Consider the following 18,059-nt stretch of genomic DNA (forward strand, 5'->3'; position numbering starts at 1 on the left):
GATCGTAGATCGATCTTGGAAAATACCTTAGCTCCTTGCAATCGATCAAACAGATCATTAATCATTGGTAGTGGGTACTTGTTCTTTATCGTTACTTTATTCAATCCTCGATAATCAACAACCATCCTTAACGATCCATCCTTCTTCTCTACTAGAAGTACTGGCAATCCCCAAGGCGAAGAACTTGGGCGAATATATCCTTTATCCAATAACTCCTTAATCTGCTTCTTAATTTTCACCAAATCCTTTGCTGGCATCCTATATGGTCTCTTCGATATTGGCCCGGTGCCTGGCAATAGTTCAATCAAAAACTCAATATCTCTATCCGGTGGCATGCCTGGCAACTCTTTTGGAAATACTTTAGGGAAATCCCTTACCACTGGTACTTCCTCCTACACTACTCTTGTCAAACAATTTACTAGAGTCCTCTTGGGCACATGCCGGGATACATACTTGATCCTTCTCCCTTCTGGGGTGGTAAGCAAAATTGTCTTACTGGCGCAATCGATGTTTCCTCCGTACATCGACAGCCAATCCATAGCCAGAATTACATCCAATCCTTGTGATTCCAAAATGATTAAATCTGAGGGAAACACATGCCTACCTATACTCAATGGCACTTGAAAACATCCTTGACTGGCCATATACTCCGCTCCTGGTGAGCTAACTAGCATAGGTGTTCTAAGAACCTTAGTGGGAAGGTTATACTTATCCACAAATCCCCTTGATATGTATGAATGCGATGCACCAGTATCAAAAAGAATGAGTGCAGTAAATGACTTAACCAAAAACTTACCGATGACGGCATCTGGCTACTCTTCAACCTCCTCCACATTTACGTGGTTCACCTGTCCCCTGTTGAAAGGGTTCGGCTTCTTCCCAGAGCTTCCATTGCTATTTCCATTTTGTAATTCAGGACATTCATTTGCATAATGTCCTGTCTTCGAACACTTAAAGCAAGTGACTTGGCTCAGGTCCTTCTTGGCTGGGGTTGATGGGTTGGTGCGATTCTGGCCATTGCTTCCTCCATTCCCATTACCATTCCTGGTGCCATTGTGATTGTGCGAGCTACCTCCTCCATGGGTATGCTGAAAATGTCCTCTCGGTCTAGGGGTAAAACATGGCTTCTGCTGAGCTCCTGAATTGTACTTTCCTTGTCCATACTTCCTCTTGTGATTCTCAATTTGCTGCTGCTTGCCATCAATCATAAGAGCACGGTCTACCAACTCCTGGTAGTTGTTGAAGGTTGCTACCATCAACTGCATGCTCAACTCATCATTCAGTCCTTCCAGAAACTTCTCCTGCTTAGCCGCATCCGTAGCAACGTCATCTGGGGCATAACATGCTAACTTACTAAAGTCCTCCACATACTGGCCTACTGTCCGTCCTCCTTGGCGCAAGTTGCGAAACTCACGCTTCTTCATGGCCATAGCTCCTGCTGAAACATGGGCAGTATGAAAGGCCTGCTAAAACTGGTCCCATGTGACAGTGTTGACAGGGAAAGTGGCTGTGAAATCCTCCCACCATGATGCTGCGGGTCCTTCAAACTGATGTGCGGCAAACTTCACCTTCTCCGCATCCGTGCATCCTGTTGTGGTCAACTCTCTAGTTGTCTTGCGGAGCCAATCATCTGCTACTATCGGCTCGGTGCTACTGGAAAACACCGGTGGATTCAGCCTAAGAAATCAGGCTAAGTGATCAACAGGTGGTGGTGGTGGTGGTGGGTTGTTGTTGTTGTTCCCCTGGTTCTAATTCTGGACTAGCAACTGCATCAATGTGTTCTGCTGCTGGATCAACTGGGTGAGCTCCGGTGGGAGGGTAAATCCGGGGTCACGTCTCGGAGGCATCTGAGGGTTTAGAAAAGATGAGATGTAAGAATAGAGGGGGTCTAAAGAGAAAACACTACCCATATGCACATGAGGCAAAAGCAAACAATTCACTTCATTCAATCAAACAAGGGCATACAATCGATCTAACTATCGCAAAAGTGCTCGGACTACTATATTTACATGGTGGACTACTACTACTGATGAGGTGGTCTACTAGAAATATTCTTCGGTTGCAGACTCCATGATATCTGCTTCAGCTTCATCAACACAGTCATCATCGCTTTTGTCTGGGTCCGAGTCTGTGTCGTCGATGATGATGTAGTCTTCCGGGCTAATATCCTTGGGTTCTTCATCTTCATCTACTGGTGTAGGGTCTCCCATAAATATCGTTAGCTTCATAGTTAGGTCGACATTCTTATCCACCAATACTTCAATTTCCTCTTCATAATCTTCATGTGTAGCCTTGAGTTCTTCCTCCAGTTCCTTGATTCTTGTCCTTGCCTTCTTCAGATCTATCATGTCAGCGCACATCTGGTTCTCCTGTCGTCAAATGTGCTGGTTTAACTCCTGGATAAAAGCTGGAATTGATCTATCCTTCCTGGTGCTGATCATCTCCCAGTGCTCATCTCGGCGCCCACAAATCTGGTAGATTGTATCCTTGAGATCATTGCGGTAGACTTCTCCAATGCGTCCCATGGCGATGTGAGCTGCCATGCTCTTTCCTAGACTCCAAGTTGGTGCATCAAAAGAAAACTCTATGGGCTCAGTGACTGGCATGAACGTCCTTCCTAGAACTTGAACTTGAATCATCCAACGCTCTTCTTCAGGCAAAGTGGTGTTGTAGGTTCCGGTGAAGCTTGGTACTCCTATGTTCAAGTATCTAGTGGCTTCCTTCAAGTGACGTCCAAAGGGTGTATCTTCATCCGATTGCGTGAACTTGTTCCTTGCATCCGCCATCCTAAAAGAGTAGAAAAGATGAGAGGTCAGATGAGAAGAGAGTGGATAGTGATCTAGGTCTTTTAGCTTAGTGGTTGTGTCCTACAGTCAGCGTGTGCTCTGATACCATCTCTGTAGCGACCAGACCTCAAACAGTCTGATCTCTGTGCTCCGGTGTCATCCCTGGATCAGTAATGCTGACACCACACAGTACTCGGAGGATTTATAACAGAGTAGCAATCACACACTTATTACATCGAGGGTCTCCATAGAGAATTTATTACAATAAATATGGCTTAAGGCCATCTAATAACGATAACAGTGGAAGGCTTGGAAGATAAGTGAGTCCATCAACTCCAACGGCATCACTGAGTATAGAACCACGACCTAAAAACTCCTTAATCGTCATCTGAAAAGTCTGCAACATTAACGTTGCAGCCCCAAATGGGTCAGCACATGGAATATGCTGGCAAGGTAACACATAAAGAGTAATGGAATGAAACAGCTATACTATATGCATATTTGGCTGGTGGAAAGCTCTATGGTTACAGTTTTGCGTAAAGCCAATTTTTCCCTACTACAAAGGAATAAATTTATTTAACTATCATAGTAGTTGTTAAACATTGAGAATGGTTGACAGCATCCTCAATCCCAATTAAAAATGTCATTAACAAAACCCAACAAAATTAATTTAGAGTAACATGTTGAGATTCACATGATAATCCAGGTACTAGATACTCAAGATGTCCATAACCGGGGACACGGCTAACCATGATTAGTTTATTACACTCTGCAGAGGTTTGCGCACTTTTCCCCACAAGACTCGATCACCTTCGTTTGGTTTCCCACACTACATGGTGTTTGAGAAGACGGATGACCGAGACATAGTCTTTCAGAAGCGCTAGCACCTTACGATGGATAGACCGTTACACCTACTTTCCCCTACATCTGCTAGTCTACCCTGTAAGAGTTTGCACGACTTATTCAACTATACCAAAGCCCATAATGGCTTGTGGCTGCACACGGAAGTTTCTAGTATGAATAATCTCATGATCCCTTTGAGCCTGGGTGGCGGTCCAAAAGAAAACAGGCAAGTCCTGGACTACCCAGGTGCCTCAATCCACCCAGATGTGTGTTTAAGTTGACACCTTAGATAAACCATTAATTAACAAACTCACATCTGTCATGGATATCACTCACCCAATCCACCTCTACTAGCATAGCATGGCACAATAAGCAAACGTAGAAGTAACTCCCAAAGGTTGATATATAACAGGTGATAGGTACTACCTCAACTACTTCCCATCCCACAATTTAATTAGATCCTAATCATGCAATGTTTGAGGATTGATCTAATGCAATAAAACTGGGTAGTAGAAAAGGTATGATGAAAGTGTTACTTGCCTTGCTGATAATCCGGGAAACCTAGCGATTTAAAGTAACAAGCGGCGCACTCCGGGTATTCTATCGCAGACAAACAAATAAGCATACAATAAGTACTCATCTAATGCACGGGTAAAACTCAAATAAGAGATCTAATCAGAAGGTTCAACTTAAGAACTCCGGTTGGCAAAAAGAATCAAATCGAACAAAGCAATGAAAATCAAACGGCGAAAGAAAACAACTTCGTTCTACTAATCTGGATCTAAGTCAAATTTTACAGTAGTAAAAACTTGTTTAAGTTGGTTAAACGGATAGAGGGTTTCGAGACGAAACTCCAGGCGCTTGAATCGCCTAATTCCGATAAACGAGCGAAAAGTTATGCTAAAACGAAAATGGATCAGGAATCGCGATCAGAAAAATCGCGGATTTAATCCGAGAAAAAGAAAAACGACGAACGTTCGTTAGAACGAACGAACGAACGGACGAACGCTTGCTAATTAAATAAATCGGAAATACCGATCTATTTAAAAAACCATACCTAAAAAAGCCGACGGTTTTTCGAAGAAAAAAATAAAAAAATGGCGCGGAAAACGAGACGAACCTCGGGCGGCGTGCGTCGGCGAGGTGGCGGCGTCCGGCGGTGGCGGCGGCGCTGAGGCTGGGGCGGCTCGGGCTAGGGTTTGGCTCAGCTGGGCCTCCCCCCCCCCCGGCTTATAAAGCCTAGCGGGCCGGGAGTCTGGGTCGGACATGGCCCCTAGGTCGGTTCGTTTTTTTTTAATAATTACATGCAGAAAAAAATAAAAAGAAATACTAAACAGACTCCAAAAATCCTGAAATAAATTTTCCGGGCTTCTAAAATCAAGCCGCACAAGGTGAACATTTATTTGGGGCCTAAATGCAATTTTGAAAAATGCACATTTTTTCTAAATTCAAATAAAATAACAAAAAACTCCGAAATAAAATCTTATTTGATTTTATTATTAAACCCTCAATATTTCTTTATTTTTGGAAAGTCATTTTATTCCCTCTCTCATATTTTTGTAATAGAAATAATTGACGATAAAATAACAAAAATCAAATGATCCTATTCTCAAATTTTGAGAAAACTCAAATATGAAAATAACGAAATCCCCAACTCTCTTCGTGGGTCCTTGAGTTGCGTAGAAATTTCTAGGATCAACCAAAATGAAAAATAAAATATGATATGCATAGATGATCTAATGTATAACATTCCAAATTGAAAATTTGGGATGTTACAGCTAATAAACTTCTGCAATAAGTATGTGAGTTCTTTATGACTAATGTAAGTTCATGGATTATACGCATTCTCACCTTACCGCGATTTACTAGCCTCTTCGGTGCCTTGCATTGCCCTTTCTCACCTCGAGAGTTGGTGCAAACTTCACCGGTGCATCCAAACCCCATGATATGATATGCTCTATCACACATAAGCCTCCATATATCTTCCTCAAAACAGTCACCATACCTACCTATTATGGCATTTTCATAGCCATTTCGAGATATATTACCATGCAACTTCCATTGTTCTGTTATTATCGCACATAGCATCATTGTCATATTGCTTTGCATGATCATATAGCTGACATAGCATTTGTGGCTCAGCCATCGTTCATCATTTTTATGCATGTTACGCTAGATCATTGCACATCCTGGTACACTGCTAGAGTCTTTCGTATAGAGTTATATTTGTTCTAGTATCGAGTTATAATTTTGAGTTGTAAGTAAATGGAAGTGTGATGATCATCATTATTAGAGCATTGTCCTAGTGAGGAAATAAAAAAGAGAAAAAAAGAGGACAAAAAGGGCCCAGAAAATGAGAGAAAAAGAGAGAAGAGGCAATGTTACTATCCTTTTCCACACTTGTGCTTCAAAGTAGCATTATGTTTTTCATATAGAGAGTCTCCTATGTTATCGCTTTCATATACTAGTAGGAATTTTCCATTATAGAACTTGGCTTGTATATTTCGATGATGGGCTTCCTCAAATACCTGAGGTCTTCATGAGCAATCAAGTTGGATGCACACCCACTAAGTTTTCAATTTGAGCTTTCATACACTTATAGCTCTTAGTGCATCGGTTGCATGGCAATCCCTACTCGCATTGACATTAATTGATGGGCATCTCCATAGCTCGTTGATTAGTCACGTCGACGTGAGACTTTCTTCCTTTTTGACTTCTCATTAATTTCTATCATTGTATTCTATTCCACCCATAGTGCTATATCCATGGCTTACGCTCATGTATTGCGTGGGGGTTGAAAAAGCTGAAGCGCGCTAAAAGTATGAACCAGTTGCTTGGCTTTTCACCAAGGTTGTACATGATAAATACTTTGTGTTAAGAAGATGGAGCATGACAAGACTATATGATTTTGTAGGGATAATTTTTTTTAGCATTTTAATTTTGAAATACATGATTGTTTGTTAGTATGCCTGAGTATTGATGTCTTTATATCAAATTATAGACTATTGCTTTGAATCATCCAGATCTTAATATTCATACCATAAAAGAAAGATTACATAAAAAATTTATCATTTACCTACTCGAGGATGAGCAGGAATTAAGCTTCGAGATGCTTGATACGTCTCCAATGTATCTATAATTTTTTATTGTTCCATGCTAGTATAGTATCAATCTTGGATGTTTATATGCAATTATATATCATTTTTTGGGACAACCTATTAACCTAATGCCCAGGGCCAGTTGCTATTTTTTTTGTTTGTTTTTGGCTTTTCAAGAAATTAGTATCAAACGGAGTCCAAACACTACGAAACTTTTTGACATTTTTTATGGACCAAGAGAGACCTTAGAAGGTTCGGGAGAAGACCAAACGAGCCACGAGGGAGCGATAAGCTCACCAGGCACGCCCTAGGGGGCGCGCCCCTTGAGCTTGTGGCCCCTCGTGGCACATATTGACCTAATTCCACCTTTATAAATTCACAAATATTCCCAATATACCATAGAGGCACCCGAAACACTTTTTCCACCGCTGCAAACTTCTATTATTTCGTGATCCCATCTGGAGGCTTTTTACGGTACTCTACCGGAGGGGGAATCGATCACGGAGGGCTTCTACATCATCCTTGCTGCCCTTTCGATGATGCGTGAGTAGTTTACCACAGACCTACGGGTCCATAGCTAGCAGCTAGATGGCTTCTTCTCTCTCTTTGATCTTCAATACCACGTACTCCTCGATCTTCTTGGAGTTCTATCCGATGTAATCTTCTTTTGCGGTGTGTTTGTTAGAATCTGATGAATTGTGGGTTTATGATCTGAATATTTGTGAATATTAATATAGTTTTCTCTGAACTCTTTTGATTGTTACAGCTTTGTATTTCTCTTCGGTTTATCCGTTTGGTTTGGCCAACTAGATTGATTTATCTTGCAATGGGCGAGGTGCTTTGTAATGGGTTTGATCTTGCGGTGCTCCAACCTAGTGACAGAAAGGGAAAGGAAACATATTTGTATTGTTGCTATTAAGGATAAAAAGATGGATTTATTCATATTGCTTGGATTTACTTTGTCTACATCATGTCATCCTGCTCAAGGCCTTACTCTGTTTTTATTAACTTAATACCCTAGATGCATGTTGTATAGCGGTCGATGGGTGGAGTAATAGTAGTAGATACAGGCAGAAGTCGGTCTACTTGTCTCGAAGGTGATGCCTATATACATGATCATTGCATTGAATATCGTCATAACTATGCACTTTTCTATCAACTGCCCAATAGTAATTTGTTTACCCACCGTATGCTATGTGTTCGAGAGAGAAGCCTCTAGTGAAAACTATGGCCCCCGGGTCTACTTTTATCATTTATAAAATCCAAAAATACTTTGCTGCACTTTTTATGTTTTATTTTATTTTGCAATTTACTTTATCTATCTACCACTACAATATTTGATCCTTGCAAATAACCGCCAAGAGGATTGACAACCCACTTGTTTGTGTTGGGTGCAAGTATTTGCTTTTGTGTGTGCAGGTGCTACCAATGAGTTTTTGTGTGGTTCTCCTACTGGATTGATAATCTTGGTTTTTAACTGAGGGAAACACTTATCTCTACTATACTGCTGCATCATCTCCTCTTCGAAGAAATCCCAACGCAGCTCACGAGTAGCAAAAACCAGCAACATACTTTTAAGGGCGTAACTAAATTTCCTCTACGGACGGGATTATCAAAGTATCATCAACATATTGGACAATAGGGTAATCTTGGTCATGGCAAGGGATTGGGAGCTGCAACACACACCTCTAGTGCATGTCATTAACCAACGACTGAAGCTGATTAGCTGCAAGTACAAACAACAAAGGAGATAAAGGATATTCCTACCTAACACCCCTCTTACAACAAACTACTTCCCAGGAACATGATTCAAAAGAACATATGATGTTCTAGTGGATAAAAGCTACTCCACCCAGCAAATCCATTTAGAATCACAACCTTCGTGTTTGTGAGTCTCCAAGAAGGTTGAATGCTCAACAGAATGAAAAGCCTTTTCAAAGTCCAATTTCAGAATTAAAATGGTTGATGGCACCGATGGGGGTATTCAAGTGTCCAACCAATGCAATCTTGTATTGTCCTGCTCGTAATAAAACCATATTGATTTTTGTGAATGCATCTCATATTATCCTTCTGAAACATGTTACGAGCAATCTTTGACAACAACTTCAAGCCCATGCTAGTAAGACAAATTGGCCTATAACCCCCTACCGTCTCGGGTGAAAGCTTCTTGGGAATTAGGGTAATATAAGATCCATTAATATTATTTAACCTGGCGTTCCCCTCATAGAAGGACTAAGCAAGAGCATAGAATTCTTTGCAAACGATGGGCCAACATTTCCTAAAGAAAAGGCCATTGAAGCCATCAGGTCCTAGGGCCTTGTCAATAGGCATATTCTTGATAATCAGATCCATTTCATCATTTTCAAAAGGCTTTATTAATTCATCCAGTCCATCCACATGGTTGAGGAGAGAATTTAAATCAAATCCCATATTAATTCCTTTAGCAACCCCCATCCTCCCCTTAAAACTAGACCAAATAACACCTCCACCTAGCTATGATCAGAAATCATAGTCCCATCGGTAAGCTGCAGAAGACTGGCAATGGAATTCCTGCTGAACCTCTCAGTTGCTATAGCATGAAAGATTTTGTATTCTCCTCCCCCACCTTGATATACCTAATGTACATCTCTCTTTTTTTGAGAAAACACAAAGACTTGGTGTTTCTTTTCATTGAAAGGGGGAGAAGTTACATGCCTCCTAGGAGGGGGGGGTTACAGTTTATCTTACAGTGATCTTGGTGGACATCCCAGGTGCTTGGGATCACCAATTGATGGCTTGAAGCCCCAGCCTCAACCCATAGGGCGACCTCTGCTTTGATTCTCTTTGTTAGTTGGTGGACGGATGGTTGATCCCCATCGAAGACACAAGCATTTCATTGTTTCCAAATCATCCATCCCATCAGTAGCAAAGCATCGCGGTTGCCAGTCCCTTGCGAAGCGGTTTGGGGGTCGTCGCCTTGACAGCAAACCACCATCCGGAGATGGAGGCATCCCGGTTAGGTGGTTTGCACATCATCCTTAACCAGACAAGGGTATCATGCCATACCTGCCACGAGAAGGGGCATGAAACTAGTAGGTGGCGCATCGTCTCTGGTTCCTGGTCGCAAAGGACGCAACAGGGGTGGTGCTGCAGGCCACGGCGTTGCAATCTCTCAACAGTCCAACGCCTATCCAGGTTGGCGAGCCAATGGAAAAACTTGACTTTTGGTGGCGCCCAGGTCTTCCAAATCAATGCCGAGGCATTGCAGCTGGTATTGAAAAACTTCACTTTTGGTGGCACCAAGGTCTTCCAGATCAATGTCGAGGCGCTGCAGCTGGTACATCTCTTTTTTATGCAACAAATGTTCCACATGCAACTTAATAATCTTCCTAAATTGAACTCCTGCCTATACAAAGGCCTCAATTCCTCCAAATTATTTGGAATAGCAATGACCTTGTTACACTTACTTATTAGGAGCTTCATTCTAGCAATGCTCAATTGCCATTTCTTCAAATCCTGCCTAAGAGATTTCAGCTTATGCGATATGAGTCTTTCTGGATGGCCTCTCCCAAGACTACTTGATACAATAAAAAAGAACCTTCAATTTCCACCCAATAATTCTCAAACCTGAATAAGTTAGATATATGGATGGAGATTGTAATCCTAACTACATAGGCAACATGATCACAAAACAACATTTCGATACCAAAGGTAATCAAAACTTGAACTATTTTATTGAGAACCTGGATGATTCCGCCATTCCGGTTCAGGATCAAAATAGTATGGTTACAGACCAAAAAAGAAAAAGAACAAAAGAAAAGTCGCATCCTCTATGCACTTCAAAAGTGCAGCAGAATACACAACACAACAGGCTTCGTACGTTGCTTCATTCTTCTCAGCTACAACGGAAGCAGGGGTTATTCACCATGGACCAGTATAAGGTCCTTATTACTGCCACGCATCATCATCCATCACCTCTTGATCACGTCTCCTCTTCATGGAACAGGGCAAGCCGAAATGCCCCAGATCTCCTTCGCATATTGGTCGATGGTGCGGTCGCTGCTGAACTTGCCGCTTCCAGCCGTGTTCAAGATGGACATCTTGATCCATTTCTTCTTGTCCCTGTCATGGAAACATGAGTTAAGGATTCAGCATTACGATATTCAGCAAACCCCTGTCATGGGAACTGCAATGGTATTTAGTTCTAGAATTCAAAGCATCAGCCCAATAGAAGGGATATTGTGTTTGTATCCTTACTTGTAGGCTTCATCAACCCGGGCCTGTGCATCAATGTAGCTTGGAAAGTCATAGCCAACAAGGAAGTAGTCACCACGCCCAAATCCAGTGTTCCCTTCAAGGGAATCCAAGAGAGGAGTGTAGTCGTAGGTGCCGAAAGCACCACTCCTGATAAACTGCTTGGCTTCTTCGAAGCGTGGGTCTGGCTTGAACTGTTCATAGCGAGACAAAGAATAAGTTAATAGCCCATCTGATCGTGACTTGGTGAGAATATATACTGAAATCAGTAGACTATGAACACCACAAATAGATTAGCTATTTGCAAGTCTGGCTAGCCTAATATTGTAATATTGCCTATAACTAACACGCAATCTACTGGAAGATATCTTACCAAGCCATTTTCTCTATCCTTCCTCAGACCAGCAACCTGATCTGCTTTGGCACCGAAAAGGAAGAAGTTGTCTTGTCCCACTTCTTCTCTGATTTCAACATTGGCTCCATCGAGAGTTCCAATGATAACACAGCCATTCAGAGAGAACTTCATGTTACTTGTTCCACTTGCTTCCATGCCTGCAGTACTGATGTGCTGTGACAGTTCACTGCCAGGAATGAGCACTTCAGCCACTGATACATTGTAGTTTGGAATGAACACCACCTGGAGGAACAAGAACCTCGTATTAAATCATAAAACACAATCGAATGTCAAATTAATATTTCAGTAATGTTCATTCCACAAGAATTAAATATATTAGGATTAGATGAAAATTGCCAACGAAGAAGTGAATGCTGTACAGTCGATACCTTCAGATATTTGTTGACGTCAGCATCGTTGTTCACCACAGCACCAACATCATTTACCAATTTCACTATTCTTTTGGCGTTGGTGTATGTTGCAAATGCTTTCCCTCCTACCATGACAGTGCGCGGTGTAACCTTCTGCCTGTCTGCTGCGCTCATTTCCTAACATGATACATAAGCCTATTCAGGACCATAATACTGAATATTTTCCATCTAATGGAGACATGGTAAAGCTATAAGAATAGGGGCAATTCCAAGAAAGAAGCCAAACCTTTAACTTCTTGTATCTGTACACAGCTCCCAAAATGTTCATCAGCTGTCTCTTGTATTCGTGGATGCGTTTAATTTGTATATCAAAAAGGCTATTTGGGTCAATTGTAACACCAGTCACATCCAATACATGCTTGGCTAGGCGCTTTTTGCTGGCCAGCTTGGCTGCTGCCCACTCAGCATGTAGTTTTTCATCATCTGCGAACTGTTAAAAAATTCAGTTATACTGTGATAGTGTGATGGGCAATAACAAAAAGAGATGGAAGATTAGAAGCATGCACACATACTTTCCGAAGCCCGGTGAGAAGATCAAGGTTGCTTGTCCACTGATCTGTTTTTAGCCATTTAGTGACTATTTCACTCAACTCAGGGTTGCAAAAACGGAGCCATCTACGTGGTGTAATTCCATTAGTTTTGTTCTGGAATTTGTTAGGCCAAATAGAGACATAATCTGCAAACAGCTCTTGTTTCAAGATGTTGCTGTGCAACTCGGCCACTCCATTCACCTGTCAGAAGAATTTAGTACACTTCATTATGGTCTACCTCATATGATACAGGAAGGCAAATCGATGCTGGAATAGCACAAAAAGTACAGAACAGAGAGCTCCAGAACCAATTGAAGCGCCCATAAATTACATTTTAATAAAAAATCTTAGCAAGTTAGCATAAAGAAGCAAGCAAAATAATGGGATTACAAGCAACGTTTTCTCAGAGAATGAGTGAGATACAGTAAATTGCAAAATACATAAATAAAGTAATCATGGTCAAGTAGGAGGATATTCACTATACCTTTATTATCTTAAAAAGAAAGACAATGTAAAATGGTCCAGTAGGAGTACAGAGACAAAACTACCGTGTAACGGGCTGTAGAAAATGAAAAATGAAATAACAGGATGCAGAACATGGCAATGAAATAAGAATACCGTATGCCCAGCCACAACACACAAATTCGCCATCCGCACTACTGGCTTCTCAGGATTGTTATCTAAAACCCTCATCGATTCGATCTTTCCCTCCATATCCTTCCGGGTGGAGATTACCATTTCTCTAAACTGCAAGCAAATGGCACAACTTTGTCATTTTGTGCCATAACTGTTGTGTACTGAAAGAGTACATACGGCTTGACAGTTACCCGCTTGTCAATTTCCTCAATGATTTCCATGTGACGTGGAAGCAATTTCCTCATTACAGCCTGTGACCATTTCTCAAGAGCTTCAGGAAGAACCGTGTGATTGGTGTAAGCAACCGTCCTGGACCATGAGACAAATTTGTAAATAAGTATGTAAAGGTAATAATGCAAATTTAATATTGGTGAAAATCTCACTTATTTGTGACAGCCCAGGCTTCGTCCCAACCAAGTCCCTCCACGTCCATAAGCAACCTCATTAGCTCAGGAATGGCAAGAGTTGGATGAGTGTCATTCATTTGAACAGCAACTTTGGAAGGGAACTCACTCCACTTCCCTGAAACTCTGTCAGCTTTTCTTTCTTTAAATCTGAAAATAATATCCTGGAAAAAAATTATAGTCAGTTATGCTTGTCAATATTTATCGTGGAGGACCAAACGAAAAGATATTGAGAAAAGACGAAATAAAACCACGTTGTAACTGCGTAAAAATAGGAAGGATAATTTAAATGTAATGGGACTCAGAAGTCTGGTCATGATAATGATAATAGTGATACAGGTTTTCTTAATGAACCTTGATCATGCATTTTTCTCATGCAAGATGGTGGAAATTTGATGCAGCGTGCAACAATACAAGAAGACTTGTAACAATGCAAGTATCTCTAACATCATTTCTCAACCAAACAGAAAAGCACAAGCTGGCCATAGGTGCACCTTCCTTTTACAGTAACCATCATACCAAATGAAACTAACTGCATAATTACCTGAAGTGATGCGCTGCAAAGGAAATACTGCTGCTTTAATCTCAGAAGCTTCCCTTCTTCTGTAGCATCACCGGGATAGAGAACAGCACATATCTACAGGATATACAATATAATTTAAATCAAGTTAGTTAATTCATGAAAGACGAAACTGGAGCCAAAAGATACGACAGTTATTTCTGGCTTACATATAGGCATTGATAGCAGATGACAGATAGGAAACACACATAATCTTCAACTTATTAACTAGGATGGATTAACACCTCACTTATAGTCACATCTAAAAAGCATGTTAAAACCACAATAGATAACCTTTTAGCATTATTTGTGATCAAGTTGTTTGATGAGATGGTTAGTGCGTGAAATCTATAGGAAAACATGGCTATCACACAGGGCAGACTGTATTGGACGTTCTTGCTTTAAACAAAAAATAAAATTACTGGTTTAGTATATGATGCCATCGATCAGGAGCAGTATTCACAAAGTTAAAGGCGCTCTTGATTTATCATATACGAGCAATTGAGTGACTCAGTTTAGGACTTGCACATCACCTGCTGTGCCCTCGAGTGAAGTTGAGCAGCTGACTCATACTGGCCATCATTGAACTGAAATAAGTTGAAATCCTCAGCAGTAGCTGTTGCATCCCAAAGGCGAAGACTGATTGCATTTTTTGTCTTGTACCCAGGAATTGGCACATCATAGGCTAAAGCGTTCAGAACTTCTCCACCGGCCCATTTCCGCCTATCACATGATAAAGCAAACAAACATATCAATTAGAGGGACACAAAAAGGCATTGGCATAAAAACCAATAAAATGAATAAATAGCGAGTCTGTGATAATGGATCCAGTCTATGTACAAGAACTCTGATAAAAGCATCACCAAATCTAGTTTTTTTATCCCGTCTGATGTACAACAACTCTGCTTAAAGCATCACCAAATGTAGTTTCATGCATGAACATTCATTCATACACGCTCAAATTTTTTGGACCAAAAAAAAACACATATTCAAAACATTTGATCAAAGAAACATGGAGTACAGAAGATCCTAAATCTGTAAATTAAAACACGGAAAAGAAATGCAGTTAAAGAAGCATCATACTATCGTTTTGAATTTAGAAGGCATCACGTCATAAAAAACTCCATCTCAAGCCATTAATCAATATTTTATCATTATAGCACTTGTCCAGGCGTCCATCTATGGCTTACTTTCCATCTGGCGAAATCTCGACATGGCCGAAAAATCTGATTGGGTATACAACATCATGCCTGACAATCTCCCATGGGCTAAACTTCTGAAAAATATTAAACAGCATAGCTATTATCGAGATCCAGATAAAAAAATTGTGAAGAATGATATGAGCATATAGAAATGGTACATCAAGCCAATCTTCAGCGATTTCTTCTTGTCCTTCCTTGGCAATGCGCTGCTTGAACAGGCCATAACGGTAACGAAGGCCATAGCCCCAAGAAGGCAAGTTCAGCGTTGCCATTGAATCCAAAAAGCAAGATGCAAGCCTGCCCAAGCCACCATTTCCCAGAGCCGCATCTCTCTCCTGAATTCAAGACAAATTCACACCATCAATTACTGGTGAAAAGAGGGTCCAGATGTTTCAGTCAAAAGCTTTATTAGCTATCCCGGTGCCATGAACCCATAATTAGCTTTTGGTAATAGATCTAGATTCATATTAAGTGGTGGTGCTTAACAGAGGAGAAAAATGTCAATCTTGCAGACCCTGGATCTGCTCGTGTTGCTATTGTAAACAACTGATTTTCAATTGTTCTTGTATAGTGCACCTTCTACGCCTTGCTCAATTCTTTTTGAGACATGCAGTGATCTACGCATTGTGTAGTGCACTTTCTTTTTGTTTGGTTAAATAATGGATCAAGAAATCTAAGCCAGCCAACCAGATACCTGAACCGCTTCTACAAAAAGCCACACAAAACGTAGTACTGGTACTTCAATTAGAAAATGTCACGGTCAAACAAAGCACTAATTAAATAATGTCACTCCCAAGAGTACGAAAATAGATAGCCTTAATTAAGCGAAGCACACTCCAATTTAGGACGAGAGGCACTTCGATCGCTCACCTGTCCAGCGATGGCCTCGAGCTCGTAGCCGAACTTCTTCAGGGCGTCAGCGTAGGCGCCGGTGATGGCGAGGTTGCCGACGGCGTTGGTGAGCGCGCGGCCCTGCAGGTACTCCATGGAGAGGTAGTAGGTCTGCTTGGGATCCGTCTTGTGGAAATGCAGGTAGGTGTCGTTCCATCTCTGCACACACAAAAGCACAGATCAACATTCCGCGCCGCAGCAGCGACGGAGGACGCGAGCGGGCGGCGCGAGATAGCGAAGGCAGCACCTGGAGGAGGTGGTCGCGGACGCTCTCGGCGGTGGCGTAGAAGGCCTGCTCGGGGCCGAAGGCGAGCGGCGAGAAGTGGGGGCTGTACTGCGCGTGGTAGGAGATGTTGCCGGCGATGGCGGAGGGGTCCTCCGACGCGGGGCTGGCCGCCGGCTTCACCTTGTCCGCCGCACTCATCGCGGGGTGGGGAATTGCGTCGAGCACGAGCACTCGGTGTGTGCGGGGGAGGTGGCGATAAGGCCTCGGGGCGGGCACCGAATGGGAACGGTAAACTCTGGAGGCCGGGGGGCTCCTTTTGTACCGAGTTCACGTGGCTCACGGCCGGTGAGGGCGACGGGATCCGAGAAACTGGGCGAGGCTAACGATTCTTGGAAGCTCCAGAGATATTTTTATTTTTCAGTGGTAGAGGAGTAAAAGCGGGAGAAAATGAAGGGCGCGTCGGTTGTTTTCTGGGCTCCCCTTGGATAGTTCTTTCTTTGGCTTCTTGTTTTGTGAGGTTATTTTCTGCTCTCTCTCTCTCTCTTTTCCATGAAAGGGTCAATAGGGTTTTTGTGAGTGAGCACAACAGACCGGAATACACAAATGTAGAGTTTCTTTGTGGTGGTTCAACGATCTCATTAGTTAAGAAAAATATTGGCCAGTTAATTAGAGAAAAAACCAAATGAAAATCGAGATACGAGCTCAACTACCAAATTAAAACATTTCGACTCATAATATAAGATGCTGTTACAACCGATTGTTATAACATCTTATATTATATGGGGCAGAGGGAGCATTTTTTAGAAGAAAAATAAGACCATAATGAAAACCAAGAAACAAGCCTAGCTGTTGAGCCTCATGGACCATGACGTCCAAGATCAATGGCCGATCTAGCTACCCACACATAAGTCCATACGCCTTGCTAAGAAGAAAACGATCATCGAGGCTATATATGCACAATGTCGCCATCATGGTTCACCACCTTCAATCTAGCGACTCCGACTTCCTCTTAAATTTTCGCCAAGGGAACGATCACCATGACATTGTAACTAAATTCTGTGACTGGAGAGCAAAATTCTCAAATGTGGACTCGGCAGCGTATCTCCTTTTGATCAGACGGTCCATTTCTTCTCAATGTTGCAAAGAGGTTCACATGTTTTCCCGAAGAGATGAAGAACACATGCATTTTTGTGCATGTTTCGGAAGGACTCTAGACTTGCCATGCTGACTAGCTCAAGACTAAGGGCCTCTTTTATCTACAGGATCTATGTAGGTACTCTCTCCGTCTAAAAATATTTGTCGAAGAAAAAGACATATTTTAGTTCTATATACATCTGTTTTTATTCATTTTTTCGACAAGTATTTCCGGACGGAGAGAGTATTTTAGAGCATTTGGTCCTAAGGATTCTTTTCTACGTTGGTTTGGTTTTTTTATCATAAGAAAGAATCTTATACGGTTTTTTTCCTGCATTACACTTAATCAGAAAAAAAAATATCCGGTCATATCTTTCGGAAAGAACCATTTTGTTTGAAAATTTGTACCCTAATCATTTTGCTTTTTATGTTGTGCAATCATACAAACTTCGCTGCAGACTAAAATTCTTGCATGAATGAAATTGTAATTCTACTGCTACTATATTGTTTTCGTTGTTTTATCATGCGGACCAAAGAGATGAAAAGGAACAAGTCCACAGGCGTACATGATGGAGCTGGTACACCGGAGGGAGGGAGGGAGAGAGGAAGCAGGGCCTGGAGAGCACACGTGTCACGTGGGATGGTGTCTGTCAGGCCACGCTTTTTCCTGCGCCCCCGCTGGTAAATCGGGT

The 18,059-nt window shown here is 41.8% G+C and overlaps 1 protein-coding gene across 2 annotated transcripts; it reads right to left on the minus strand.

Annotated features, from left to right (window-relative positions):
* Nucleotides 1-10,403: 10,403 nt before the first annotated feature.
* Nucleotides 10,404-16,514, minus strand: LOC119269607 (alpha-glucan phosphorylase, H isozyme). 2 transcript variants are annotated; one of them, XM_037551474.1, is made up of 15 exons: nt 16,255-16,514; nt 15,987-16,166; nt 15,275-15,451; nt 15,105-15,190; nt 14,448-14,637; nt 13,900-13,992; nt 13,335-13,519; nt 13,143-13,260; nt 12,934-13,062; nt 12,298-12,516; nt 12,012-12,215; nt 11,744-11,902; nt 11,334-11,597; nt 10,964-11,154; nt 10,404-10,828 (listed from the first exon to the last, which is right to left on the minus strand). In XM_037551474.1, the coding sequence occupies exons 1-15, from the start codon at nt 16,429-16,431 to the stop codon at nt 10,702-10,704; spliced, it is 2,499 nt and encodes an 832-aa protein (XP_037407371.1). In that variant the 5' UTR covers nt 16,432-16,514; the 3' UTR covers nt 10,404-10,701. The 2 variants fall into 2 exon arrangements, with proteins under 2 accessions (XP_037407371.1, XP_037407370.1); XM_037551473.1 differs by having other exon boundaries at nt 15,105-15,451.
* Between the last annotated feature and the right edge of the window lie 1,545 nt (nt 16,515-18,059).

Source organism: Triticum dicoccoides, chromosome 3A (assembly GCF_002162155.2).
Source record: "Triticum dicoccoides isolate Atlit2015 ecotype Zavitan chromosome 3A, WEW_v2.0, whole genome shotgun sequence".
NCBI lineage: Eukaryota > Viridiplantae > Streptophyta > Magnoliopsida > Poales > Poaceae > Triticum > Triticum dicoccoides.